At 37.3% G+C, this 15,070-nt stretch overlaps 1 protein-coding gene across 1 annotated transcript in view; it reads right to left on the minus strand.

The window, feature by feature from the left end:
- Positions 1-4,835: 4,835 nt before the first annotated feature.
- phf8 (PHD finger protein 8) overlaps positions 4,836-15,070 on the minus strand; it is a 57,636-nt gene continuing 47,401 nt past the window's right edge. The window contains exons 18-21 of the mRNA XM_039776268.1: positions 13,888-13,983; positions 10,922-11,031; positions 9,328-9,676; positions 4,836-7,168 (exon numbers count right to left, since the gene is read on the minus strand). Coding sequence (XP_039632202.1) covers positions 7,080-7,168; positions 9,328-9,676; positions 10,922-11,031; positions 13,888-13,983 — 644 coding nt within the window. The 3' untranslated portion in view covers positions 4,836-7,079. The remainder of the gene's footprint in view (positions 7,169-9,327; positions 9,677-10,921; positions 11,032-13,887; positions 13,984-15,070) is intronic.

Genomic DNA, 15,070 nt, shown 5'->3' on the forward strand with positions numbered 1-15,070 from the left:
CAGCTCAGCAGCCATATTGAAACAGGCATGCAGCCTGTTCTGAAAAAAGCTGACCTCAAATGATGCCTTAACTAGAGACATTTTACATAACTAACAAGTCTGTGTGCTGTCTGAAACTACACATCACCATTTATCAGGCTGTATGGTTGCCAATATTCAAATGTACTTTGCATATTGTTATTATATATGAATATGATCAATAATACATTATTTAAATTGTAACTTAACTCCTGCTTGTCTTTTACTACACCTAATTGCCTGACGTTATAAATGTTGAAGGGAAGGTGGGGAGAAGTTATATGGTATGTACCTTATAAACAGTGGTAAGTCTGGGAGATTTGAGGCATTCTGACAAAGGCTACATATTAATAATACAAAAGGGGAAAGTAGAGCAATATATTACTCTACCAAGACAAAACAGGTACCCAATAAAAAAGGCCTAACACCTTATGAGAAATTAAGGTGGGATCCATAAGCAACGTTCAGCAATTACAGATGAGCAAATACTGAGCAGAACTATTCCTAGCTCATCAGAGATAACGGCACTTACATTTGAAATTGGGCTGTAATAAAGGTCTGCAAACTAAGGAACTGTCCGACTCCAAGGAGAAACAAGCCCTGCCGAGGGGGATCAAGCCACAAGATTGGGCCATCGACCAACTGACCACTAGACTTCCATTTGTAGCAACGTACTCGAGCTCTAGTTAAAGGGACCACTGGTCCCTAATGCAAACAAGACAAACTACTGACACCAGACGAGATCATCGGGGGACCGGAGTTATGGACGGCATCTGTCTGCATTGAATCAAGAATTTATTAGACATGGATATCCTTTGCCTTGGGGGTACTGAATCACAACACCTGATTATCATATTAATAATTTTGTCACAACCTAATAAACTTTCTCTTTCTGCAGCAATGTCTTTCAAAAAGAATTTGAGCCGTGAAATTATGGAAGATGCAGGAAGAATAGTGAACTTATCTGCATGCACATCAGGGAAATTAATCTTTTTATAAGCAACATGTACTTATTGAATAATTTGTCATTTATGTTTTAAGGGTAACTCATCATATTAATGAGAATAATAATCTGAATTTAAATAGATTCGGATATAATCTGTACATCAACTGGGCTAACATAACTGAATACCGTATATACTCATGTTTTAATTTCTAATGCAGATAAATCAGGCTTGATTTTACCGTGTGATTTCTGGTATTTTATAATGTCGGTCGTATAAGTCGAATGCAGAAAACTCACGCTATTGGTCCAAGAGATTATGATATGCTAACGCCCTCCTGAGAGAGTAACCATGAAGCACACTAACCCTTTTTTTCTATGTATTGTGCCTGCGTGACCACACAATAATACACAAACTACTCTGAAGCAACGTTTGCACTGATTTGTGTTTTGTTAAGGATAAACTAGGGGGCTCTGCCCCCGCTTGCTTCACCCACCCCCGTGTTTGGTTTACCGGATATACAATACAATGCAATTTATTTTTTTATATAGCCCAAAATCACGCAAGAAGTGCCACAATGGGCTTTAACAGGCCCTGCCTCCTGACAGCAACCCAGCCTTGACTCTCTAAGAAAACAAGAAAAAACTCCCAAAAAAAAAAAACCCTTGTAGGGAAAAGAGAGAGACCCCTTTCCAGGTAGGTTGGGTGTGCAGTGGGTGTCAAAAAGAAGGGGGTCAATACAATACAGTAAAATACATAGAACAGAGTAAATCCTCAATACAGTATAAAAATAAAAATTCTAGAAGTACGGAGTAGAATTTCACATTAGATGATTTGGATTTGTTTTAAGTCCCGGAGACCTCATTCAATAAGCTGCCTCTCCCATTTGGCCATTCCACATCTGAAATAGTGCTAATCCAATGAAAGGACCCCTCTTTCCCACGATTCCTGCGATCCTCCATCAGGGATGACTTTACCTTAGGCAGGCAATATACAATTTAAAGAGATTGTTAATTTCTTGGGAATTGCTACATATGCATTATTTTCACTTTAAAAAGACTTGTGTAAAAACAATACCTGTGCTTTATTTCCGGCCCCATGCGTGGTTACATCTCTTCCTCGCCAGACATATAACGCTGCTCACGTTGTGAAGGGGGGGCCAGTTGAATGCACGCTAAAGATATGCCGTTGCATCATCTGCTGACTTCCTGCTGCTGGCGAGCTGCACTTCGCTCTTTTTAACGCCTTTCTAGCCACTGTCCTTTTTCCTACTTTGTGTCTCTGCTGCTTGCGTTGTGATCACTTCTCCGTCATCATAAATATACACCTGACCGAATTGTATTTTCTTTGAAATTAAACTTGTCGTTGGTTCCTTTATATGCACTGAGACACCTGTATCCGTGTGTGCTGCTTTCCTTTACACTACTAATTTTTATTTTTGCCCATTCTCTTTTGTCTCGCGGTTCTTTTGTCTTTCATGATCTTAACGTGAAGATCAGGTATCGTCTCCTAGTCATTCATTCCACAGAATTTTTTTTTTATGATAGAGAGATGTTTACATGTACAGTGCTTTATATGGAGCCCACTATCCACCTCATGTAGTTAATCACAATTTAGTGCTACATTAGTAATGATCACATTAGCACTTACAACATTACCAGATAAAGTCAGTCAAATGTAACCATTATTGGTTATTGATTAATAGTGAGATTGAAGATTGCAGGGCTTTAACATATACAAAGATTTGTTATTTGAGAAGAATAATAGTAAACGTAAGGGATGGTATGTAGTAAGTGTTTTGGGAAATGGGACACACAAGACAAAATGTCTGAATCCATTAGTATAGATAGAGGTACAGTTTAAACTAGCTGCTGTTGGTGGCAGCACAGGACAAATAGTTAATATTTTGGCTTTGTGGGCCTAAGTAATATAGGAAATAGCCGAACAAAGTAATAACTGGGCACAGCAGAGATGGATGGAACTGAAAAAGCCCAGATAAAACGAAAGACCCCAGTTGGTGGCAGATTTTTAAAAATCAGTAAGAAGCTTGGGTACAACCCTTGCAATTCAAATGTGACCCTGAAAAGGGGCTGGTGAGTGTATTATTGGGAGTTGTGATGACAACTTCTGAAGGGAGGACTGACACCTACTGTCAGCAAGATAACTGCTCGCTTTTAAAGAAAAGGAAAGGTGACTCTGTGGATGTGAGCCTGGTTGTTTGTATAAGGACTCTGCCTCTGGTCATTGTTGTACATGCCATTCACAACAGAAACTAGTGACTTCTGAAGTTTTTGAAGTATCGTCTGTATCGCCACCAATGAATACTATTAAATGATTTGATCACAGACTTATAGGACTAGATACCTTTTGTGAACTAACATAGCTAATGTTTATCAGATAAAAAGAAAATCAAATAGTTACTTTTAACATAGAAAAATATCAATTTTTAAAAAATATCAGATTTATTCAGCTTTGCAATTTGCACCACCTGGGGTTTCCTAACAACGACTGTGAACAAGCCATAGCCCTAATGAGGTGATTTAGGTCTGACACCGCAGAATAATTTATGAGAGACCTCAAATATCCTGGGGTGACCAAACTTTTGAATGGTGCCCCTTTTCTTTTTTCACTGTATAATTATGCAAAACAGAAACAATTCACTAATGTTGCATAAAATGCTGAAAAGAAACGTGTCACCTTTAACTTTATGCCTTTTGGTGATCAGTTCAACTTCTGCTCACTTAAGTAACTGTTCACAGTAACAGACATTTTAAGCAAGGGTGCCGAAACTTTTGCATGCCACTGTATGTTTTCTAGCCTGGCCTTTGAATGTTTGAACAAAGTAAAATATTTTGAATAAACATCACAGTTGTTTGTGTATTATTGGTTTACGGAGAGTCTACAATTGTGGCTTAGCTGAAGATCCATCCATCCATCCATTTTCCAACCCGCTGAATCCGAACACAGGGTCACGGGGGTCTGCTGGAGGCAATCCCAGCCAACACAGGGCACAAGGCAGGAACCAATCCTGGGCAGGACACACACAAACACACCCACACCCCAAGCACACACTAGGGCCAATTTAGAATCTCCAATCCACCTAACCTGCATGTGTTTGGATTGTGGGAGGAAACCGGAGTGCCCAGAGGAAACCCACACAGACACGGGGAGAACATGCAAACTCCACACAGGGAGGACCCGGGAAGCGAACCACTGCGCCACCGTGCCGCTCTTAGCTGAAAATTACCTTCAGAAATCCTGGGAATTCCAAAGGGTTTACAAACCTTTTCTTGCAAAAGCACTGCTGATATATTCATCTTCAGCCTTCACATTTAGTCATATTGCTCTTATTCCAAAAATATCATAATTCAATCACTGCTTTCAGTCATTTTATTACTCTTCATTTTCACACCACTCCTTATGGCTGGAAATTCATTTCTGTAGATATCATTATTTCCTCGGCTCTGGTGCAACCTCAAAACAAAGAATAAGTTAGAGTTTAGCACAATTATCTTTCCAAATTCCTGGAATTTATCTTGCCACTTGTGCTTCCACCACCAGCTAACACCAGCGGCTCTCTGCTTGCTTCAGCTGGCAACTCCCACTCTGTATGGGCCGTCTCAGTTGGGTTCAGCACTAGGTGAGCTGCAGATGGGTATCTGCCTTACTTGGAGTTTGACATTATTCATTTTATTGGCACCATCAGATTTTCAAAATTGTTTGCACTTAATGTAAGTTCTAAAGAAGTAGATTCAAAAATCAGACAACTTTGTAATATGCAGATATACTTATTCAGTTGACCATAATTTAACCACTTATTTTTCTGTCACTTGTTTTAAAGCAAACAGCACAAAACAATATGAACAACAGAAGTCCCTTTCTATTAGATAGTTGTGTTTATTAAATGGCTACATTGTTTTAACAGAGTGAAATATAAACTCATTTAACACAATCATTTCTAAAGTGAACAAAAGTGTCTGAAATCACTAGTACAAAAAGGGACAGCCAGACTGAACATGTACAACAAAGAACATGGATACTGGAGAGCAGCCTCAAAAATGAGGAGCCGTACCCCTTTATCTGAAATTCAAATTCCATTTCCACCAATTTGGAAGCAGAGCTATTTGTAATGATATTCCCGGCAAAACACCAGGGGCTTTGACCCAACAAGCATCACAAAATGGGGTCTTTTTCTCCTTTCATTAATAATTTATGAAGGACAAAAAAAAAAAAAAAAAAAACAAAAAAGAAAACAAACAAAAACACAAAAACAAACACCCCAAAGCATGAGGCATACTGGGCAAGGCTGCAAAATAAACATCTCAGCATAAAAAATACAACAATGGTAACAAATAGTTCAGCTAAAATATTTTAACAATTGTTTTTCAATTTTCTTGTTTTTTTAAAAAATAGGTAACTAATAAAAAAAATCTTCCACAATTTTTTCAGCTATGAAGATTTAACACAAAATTTAAAAAAAATGTTAGCCTATATCCCCCCACCAACCCCCTTCAAATGCCATTCCACAAAAAAGTAGTAACAGGAAGGCAGGCATTCAACACGGCACTGCTGCTGGGGCATGCAGGCAGCTTGATGGCTCTCGCTAGTAAGTGCACTGAGCAATTCACAATATTCTCCAGAAATGGTGTGCTGTGTTATAAAGTACGGTGAATCAGCGTTTTTTGCTATTTAAAGTGATGCCTCATGGGATCTTGAACAGCTATCTGCCAGATGTTCAAAACAGCACACTATCCTATGTGCTTGTTTCACTTCCATGCCTACCTGCATGTAGAAAAGCTGAGATGAATTCCAGCAAACACATAACCAGCTAGTCCTTCGGTACTTTTACGTGCCTCTTGTTAAACATTGTTATTTGCAGTGGCACAATGCAAATGGTAGAAAGTTACATTTTTGTAAGTCATGCTATGCTGTGTGCAGCAGCTTGTATATCATCTTGTTAAAATATTGCTTTTTAGAGTAAAAGTTACTGACTGGGGTAGGGGTGGTTGAGTCACAAATAAGCAGACGTTGGGAAGAATGGTATCTGCTGTGCTGCAGTGCCTGCCCTCCTATTCCTTCATCCCCACTCCACGTTAGTGACTCAGTCCATTATTGCCTGAGATTATATTCAGAAGACTATATATAAAAAGAAACTGTACAAGCTGTTAACAAATGTTTTTACACGAGATAGAAGATGAGACACAGGCAACAGCAAAGGTATGCTGGAGTGGAACCACACTGTATCGCTCATTCTCAAGGTCAGTTTGGTTTTTGGTTTTGCCAATGGGACTCCTTTATAAATAAAGGACCAGGAATGGACCGCGCAAAAACGTCCAAGGCAAAGGCAGCTTTATGCTGCCACTGAAGCAGAATAAACTAAGGCCAAGTCACTGTAACCCACCTCTCAAAATGGTTAAGTAAAAAGGATCAGGAGAAAGGCTGCCATTACTCCCATACAATTAAATTTACAAATTTCTGCAAAATAGAAAATTTTGTTTAATTTCCCCACTCCATCAGTGGATGTTTGAAGTATAAAGAAACAAAGGGAAACCTGCTCCTGCTGAGAGCAAATGAACAGTTCACAACCAAATTATTTTTTTAAGCTGGACCTGAAAAGCCTGTCATTTTTTTTCTTAAACTGTAAAAGCAACATGCTATGAATCAAAAGATCTCTCGAAGGTCTTATGAGGCTCACAAAAAGCAGGCAAGTGAGCTCTTTGAAAGCTTTACATTTAAGTATTTTTATAACCTTCCTAAAAACAAAGATTATCATCACCTAACAAAACTGTCATCTTTAAGAAGACAGCCTGAAAGACACCAAGACATATCTGGCAGTTTCTTCAATCATTTAAATTAAATCATCCTATAAGTCTATTTTCTTGCTTTCATGTTTTATAGACAAAGAAATCGCAACAAAAAGCCAGTCCGCAAAAATAAATGAAAATATGCTTCAATCAATATGCCTGTTTTAATCCACTGTGTATGAAAAAAAAAAATGTATCACACTGCGCAAGGACGGCCATAGGGAGTACTGATGCTGCATCTCGTCATGTCAACCATATAGGCTCGGGAGCATCGGTCAGGACTGAGGAGCAGGCATTGCAGCATCACAAGCTCTCAGAGCAGAAGCTTCCCATTGCGGTGAATCTTCAGAATTTTTCCCAGTCGTTGCTTTGCAGTCGCCAAACCCTTTTTTGGACGTTTGCCTAAAGAAACAAATCAAATGCTGTTATTTCTAAATATGTGGAGGAAACCCTCACATATGGCTACTACTATTTAAAGAGCATAAAAACATCAAATAACATATGAATTACTTGCTGCTTCAATTGAGGCAATATATTAAAAAAAAAAATCACCAAGAAAAGATTTTGTCTTATGGTTAATACACTTTGAATACGCTGGTTTAAGAAAATCATTAAAAAACAAAAATGTAACAATTTTCAAAATGAGAGCTGTAGGGTGCCAACAGATTTAATTTATACATAATAAAGGTTCGTGGTCAATAACTGTATGAAAAATGCCTGCTGTTGTTTGTGATTCCTAATAGTCCTTATGTGTATACACTGACAAAGAATGTCTCTATCTTTGCTTAAGTTTAATTTAATATACTTCGAATTTTTATAGTTGCGTGTAACTTTAATAGTACATAAAAATAAAAGCGACTTTGGATTACTAAAGGCCTGATGCGAAACTTACTTGCATTTTAAATGAGAGGCTGCTCTTGAGGCCTGGCTGAGAATCTGTCAGCTTGTTGTGGAGTTGGTAGATTTAAGGGCTTAACCAAACCACCAGATGGTTTAGGGGTTAAATGGAGTTTGTAGGCCTCATCCACTTGCAGCACAGCTAAACAGGTGTATGTGTGGATTTTAGGAGAGCTGAGGGTATACCTTAAATGAATCTGTCCTGTGTTGAGCTGGGTGTGTTGCTTAACTTAAGTAAGAAGAAAGGGCAGAGACGATGGTTTCCTTATTTTGTGACTTTTAATTAGTTTTATTTGTAGGTTGAGGATTCCCTGATTGGATACCATGTACCGATCTTATTTTATTGGCCTTTTGGGTGTGGTGAAGTGTCATGTCTGTGATTTCTCGTTTATTAACAGGAGAGGAAGTTCAACAATGTAGCTGAAACAGAAATTCAACTAATTGCTGACTCAAATTGGTTCACTGCTAATAAAACTGTTTTAAAATTTTACAACTTGGGTGTGTGCTTGCTCACTACTAACTGCTATGGTCCCAAACTATAGATGGGGTTGGATCTGAGATCAAGCACTGATAGCTTTTCTTGCCATTAGTGGCTCAGATTTAGGGCTTGTCATACATTCCTTAAACTAAACTGATTTATACCCTCTGGCCTTTTCTGTTTAGTCTGTGTCTTTGATGAACAGATTACTATGAGCAACTTGCCTGACTCAGAACACTGTATGAATAAGCAATATATAATTAACAGACATTTACAGTTTAATCAATTTGCTTGCAAATAAAATGCGTTTAGATTTGTGACAACAAACAGCCACTTTAAGATTAATATCATGCTGGGTTACACTTAGTCTTGACCAATAAAGCAGATAGAAATAAAGACTGCCAATAAACGTTAGCAATATTATCTTTTAATTCTTAAACATATCATGAATAAAACCAAGATAGAGATGAAAAGTCCATCACTACAGGCAATAGTTTTAAGAGGGGGCAAAATATAATGGAGAGTGAGAATTTCACAACACCAGTGTAGTGCTATGAGCAACAGTGGATAAGTAATCGTCCCTGTGTAAATAAATAATGTGAAGGAAATAAGCTCTAGCTAAAAATTAACATCTTTTAAAAATTACTAAACTTAAATATATAAATAAAAAGATTAAAGCAACATGAAAATGGTTTAGTTTACTTCTCAAGGAAAATGAGAGGACATAACACACTCTGTCTAAGGCATGTTAGACCATAATGCACAATGCTGTAACTACACAAAAAAAAAAAACAACCATGCCATTTATATAGCCCTGTTTGAAATGCAAATGGCCGATAACATTTACCTAAAAACTGCTTGGGCACATTATCTACTATGACATCATGGGAATTAACAAAGCATTTACTATAGGCGTGTGAACTTGTGCTTTATTTAATTAAAAGTCTAAATTCACATTAAACTACTCATGGATTTAACTCTTACCAATTAAAAATTAAGTATGCAACCTGTTCCTAACATTATGCGTTGGTGGTATATGTAGTCTTACCTTGTAGACAGTCTATAAACATGTAACGTCTGCTTCATAAATACTTACGTAATATGGAAGTGATGAACCAAAAAAAAAAATCACAAAAAGTAGACTTCTAAAATTTCAGAAAGTTTAAGGGTCTTCCTGTTTTCTTACCTTGTCCTGGGGTAGATGAAGTTGAAAGAGCTGCCCCACTATTTTGAGGTGATGTGGACATCCTCCTCTGGTTCAGAAACACCCCTGGTGCCATTGGAGTGGTCCCTCTTTGACTACCCAGACCAAAAGCACTAGGCCCTGCAGTGTATTCATGGTCAACCAGGCTGCCCGTATACAGATCCAGTCTAGACTCTGATAGCATATCCATATTAGTGTCCTGTCCTTCTGTACTACCACTGTCAAGTAGATCACACTGAGCGTAAGGCACCACAGCTGGAACTGGAGCAGAGGTCTCTTTCAGAGCAGTGCGCTTTTTGACGTATTTCCTCTTAGGGGTCTTCTGCTGCTCCTGTGGGTTGGGAGAGGAGATGGGGTGGGTGAGGAGAGAGAGAGAGAGAGAGAGAGAGGTAATGGAGCATGCGCTGATACAGTGAATTGCTGCACACACCACATGACAAACCAACTCAGGATCCCAGATTAGGACCCGAGTTTAACCATGCAACAGGTGACACCTCAGTACCACACTAGTCCAGATGGAGTGGAACTAGTGTGTGGTTTTTTTATGGTGGTTGGAGTGCCAATTCTGCCACCAACCCCCAAATTTTTCCCTGCAGTTTGAAAAGCCTACATGCAGGGATGGATGCAGATTAACGGCCTTGCTCAAGGGCCCAACAGAGCAGTCTCGCTTTTGGCATTTACGGGATTCGAACCAGCAACCTTCCAATTGCCAGTGCAAATCCCTAGCCTCAGAGCCACCACTCGGCAGAAAAAAGTTAATTATTTTCTTTTATTATTCATGCAAGTCTAATCTAAGCTGAAAAAAAGAATGGCAAAATCATCTTTCTTAGAAGTATTTCTGTTCTTAGCGGGTATGTTGGTTAATGATACATCTACATGCACATACATAAAACATGAACAAGAAGAATTTTCCAATACTAAAATGTAATGACAAGAAAAAAAAAAAACATTTCCTGCTATTGTGAGTGGCTTTATATTTACTTTAGGATTTCTACATCCTATACTGTACTGTTTGTCATCTGAGATAATTAAAAGTTGAATGATTCATAATTAAATCAAATATATTTAAATATATTTATTTCTTTTATCAAATATATTAAAAGATATCGCTGTAAGAATGGTATCTCTAGTTTAAGGCTTCACTCAGGCACTGCTGTCAAAGGAGAAAGTAAGCTGACATTCATAAGTGACCAAAAACCAAATCAACCAAAAATGTGTGGATATTATTTGCCAGGATGCCGGATCATATCACACATATATTTGGAATATTTAATGAATTTACTAAGATTCTGTTTGACACAACAGCCAAACGTAGAAGATCTGAGGTCAATACAATAACACCACACCCTTCAATGATATTACAAGATGTGAGTGAGAGGGCACAGATGCTAATAAGAGCAGTTGTGGAAAAGCCCATATCAAAATACAAAAATGCAAGTTTTTGTAAGCTCCCCTCAAACTTCAATTTATCTGCAGTTGTTCACTACGGCAGTGATAACTTTGGGTCCTTGTCTCTTGGGAGCTACATGCCACCTATCTGAGCCCAAGACATTAATGATGTTGAGGAGTAGTTTACCTGTTGTGCCAACTTTGCTGCCGCTGCTGCCAGGCCTGTTTCGATGGAAGCAACTCTTGTTCCCTCTCGAATTGGGCGGTCCTGTTTGGGGAGCGTTGGAGTAACACGAGCTGAAAAGAATAAAGTGTTAGATTTGGGGGGGATAAGCGTGGTTTTAAAGGTAGTTTCATTTCATATTACATTATGACACAACTTAGAAAATATTCTATGAACAAAACTGCACAGAACTAAAAATGTGCATTACATTAAATGGCAAATCTTAATGAAAGTAAACTTTGTAATCTATTATAGTATACCGGGTCCACAGCTCAGAAAAACAGGCCATTTTTAATAAATAAACAATGAACGCACTGGGGAGAGGAGCAGGAGTGAGCTATCTACGGAGAAGACAACTCATCTCCTGGTTGGTATGAGGTGGTCAGCTGATGGTGCGTTGATTTGCCGGCACGTACGGATGGTCTGATTATCTCATTATCAGCCCAGGGTGGCAATCAGGTGAACACACCTACAATTGCTCCCCAGCATATAAAAAGGGGAGCACAAGATCAGAAAAGGAAAAAGAAATGAACAAGACAGAGTGAATGTTAAAGAAAGGAAGAAGAGAGGCGGGAGAGACAGACAGCCAGTGCAAAGAAAGAAAGCAGGTGGATGGGTATGGAGCCCTAGGGAGGAGTGTGTGTGGCCAGTGCTGAAGAAGGGGCTGAAGGGTAAGTAGCAAGAATGACCATTATGCTCAAGACGCTGCTATCACAGGGAGGAGGCCAACGGATTAGCAGCGGTGAGAGGAACAATTTTAACCTCCACTGTCATTAACCTTTTATGGATTTATTTATTGAATTTCTGAGCACTGCACTTTTTGGACACTTGCTTTGGTTTGTTTATTTTAATAAAACACTTATCACCATGCCCTTGCTTAGTGTGTTTATCCTCATCTGTTCAGCTCATCCCAGTCATGACTATCGACGGTGTTGGGATCAAGAAGGTCCCAAAATGGAAAAGAAAGCATGGAGCTGAACCACAGTGTCACACCTAGAGCTAACAAAGGGACATTATTCACTATATACTACTTTAAAAAAAGCAATGCTGTTTCACAGATTTTATCCACTTTTATAATGCAGACATTAAAAGTAGTTAATGTGTTTCTTGTTATTTACTCAGCTTTTACTTGGGGTTTTCTCAGATTTCACATGTGATTTGCAACAAAACCAGGCTCTTGTTAAACACCTGGAATTTTACTTTATTTGTCACACTTTGTTAGTATGCACAAAGCAGAGCATAAATTAAAAAGAGGAAGAAAGAGCACAACCTGTACCATAGCATGTCACACCAAAATACATGCAGTATTGTAAATTTTATTCAAGGAAACCAATGTCAAAAGCCATGTATCTTAGTTAAGAATGCCATCACCTTTAACTGTTATCAGTAAAAGACACAAATATTAGAAATTACTTTTTTAAATCTGCTCAAAAACACTCTTTGAATGCCTAATGGGCAAATGGGCAGTACTGACTAGGTAACCCAAGACTCCCATCAACTCAGTGTTAAGAGTCTCCTGATAGTACAGTATTTAGTATAAGGCACTACAACCCCTTTAATTCTATCTTTTTCAACCTAGGTTTCTGATTCACACTTTATTTTCTGAAAATGTATTTATTTTTTTTTAATTAAGCAATAAAAAACAATCCATAGTCTTGAAAATATCCCCAGAGGACTGATTAATAACATGCTTATTAAAACAAATAAAAAAACTGATAGCATATGACATCCAATGTATTTTAGATAGGTCTTCTCCTCGTGTGCTATAAGGAGTAACTGATTCATTCATTTTCTGAACCTACTTCTTGTATTTCCAGTGCAGAGTCAACTGCAAGGCTGGAGCCAACTCAGGACTGGGCACAAGTCTATCATACTGCACATTCACAAACAGAACTCAGGACTCTGAACATGTGAGAAATCAGCTCTAGCCATTGTGCCACATGCTCATAACCCAGAAAAACTGTTTGGGTGTTTAGAAAACAAGGTACCCCACACTGTTCAATGCTCATTATTATTACTTTTTAAAATCATAATTGGAAGCTTTGTGTGCAAGTTGTTTGACTCCACTGTTTACTGGTGCTTAAGTGGTAGCTTTCAAGTTACATGGAGATACAACTCATGGTGGAGTACTATTGCAGAAAAAGATTCAACTGCTTTAGTTTATTTACATTCTTCAAAAAATGTATACATGTATATTGCCATTACACTTTAGCAATATATTTAACTATATATTTAACACAAATATTGATTAATGTCTGTTTTGTAATTATAATATGTAAAACACAAAAGATCTGAGTGTTTCATTCATAAAGATTAACATTCCTGAACTTGGTTAGCATTTTTCCATTTCTTTTAATAGTCATTTTAACAAATTTATGTTAAGAGTAAAACACAAATGACAATCATCTCGCTACATTTGTTTAGTTTTCAATTTTACAGAACAGAATATGAACATGAACTAAAATGTATAATAGACATACATGAAGAATAAAAATTGCTACATAATTGACCACAGTATACACCTTTCTAAACCTGTAGCCAAAAACAAGTAAAAAAAAATACTGAAATGTGTTTGTAAACTTCAAGTGTGTGAGTAGAACAAAGAAAAAAAACAAAAAAAAAAACCCCAAAAAAGTACTGAAGGCAAGAAGTTGATTTGCAAGTACTTATTGTTAGGAATGCATAGAAAGCAGGTAAAAGCTTCATGAGCCCAGTTTAAGGGGCCCTTTATGTAAAGGTGCACAATATACTGTGGAGCAATAACAACAATCACTTTGCTGAACTATGAATTTATGTTATTTGTTCTGGTAATATTAATTGTAAATGTATAAACCTTTTTACAACAACTGGTGTGTTATGTAATAAATTTTATGATGAAGGCAAAGTTGTGAATATTTTGCTTTAGTTTACAATCAACATGTCTTACATACCTTTAGGGCTCCAAGGTGCATCATCTAAGTTCTTCTTCCTTTTCGCTTTCGATTTTAGAGCTAGGTCATCCTCATCAGATTCCAAGGAGGGGTAGACTAGGAGACAGATGCATACACTTTAAATAACTGGCATCAGTAATTTTAGTTTAAACTAGCAGTGTTTTCACAGTCTCAAACTACTTCTGTGATTTGGTAGGGTTTTTCAGGAGAGACAAACAACAAGAACAACAAAAAAATGTTAATTACAGACAAAAGCAGAACTTCCTTTGTGCATGTGTCCTGCATTTATTGGTTCCCAAGTTCTTTATTAGCTCCTCAGTCTTCTAACCATGGTTCACCAAAAAGTGCCCCACAATTATTAATATGCTACAAAACATCCACTCTTTTTCAAAGAAAGTAATAATGGCAACTATTCTGACAAGTAGCAATCTCAATAAAACTAAAAAATGTTTACATTTCTGAACATAGCAACAAAGAATACAAAAGATGCCAAATGAAGATAATCTCTGTAACAAAAACACTACTGTAAAAAAAAATATTTTTTAAATTGTTAAAGTACTATAATCGAAAAATAGGATTTATTCACAATAAAAAGTCTGCAACAACACCAAGACTAACTGGGAGGTTAAATGTTATATTTGTAAACAAATATGTAGCATGTTCTGCAGGAACAACTTGCCTTTTTAAAGAGAATCACTACAGCACTGCCCAAGCATTATTACAAACCATTTTTATTGCATCGTCATAAATGATATCTTCAAAATGGTGCTGAGAATGGCCTGCAAAACACTTCTGTAATTTCCTTCAACCCACCTAACATGGATTTTAATCACACTATTTTTGATGATGACTAAAAAGATACATTTTACAGTGTTATCCAGTAGCAGGAAAATTTTTTTATGTACAAAAATAGAATTATAACCCTAAAATTAGCAGGAGATAAGAAATAAAAACTTCATTTTAAAAAAGTACATTTAATAGAACACAGAAGAAAAAAACTGAAAATAAAAGTAATCCTTAAGATGGATTAAGCTAACTATTGTTTAGTTCCTAATATATCTACTCATTTATTATTAAACCCATTAAATATAGTTCAAGGTTTCGGGGACTGGATGTAATACCAAAACCATCCCTGAATATGGAGTCAATCTACAACATAGCATACTTGTACATATACACAAAG

The sequence above is a fragment of the Polypterus senegalus genome, chromosome 13, assembly GCF_016835505.1.
Source record: "Polypterus senegalus isolate Bchr_013 chromosome 13, ASM1683550v1, whole genome shotgun sequence".
In the NCBI taxonomy this organism is placed as follows: Eukaryota; Metazoa; Chordata; class Cladistia; order Polypteriformes; family Polypteridae; genus Polypterus; species Polypterus senegalus.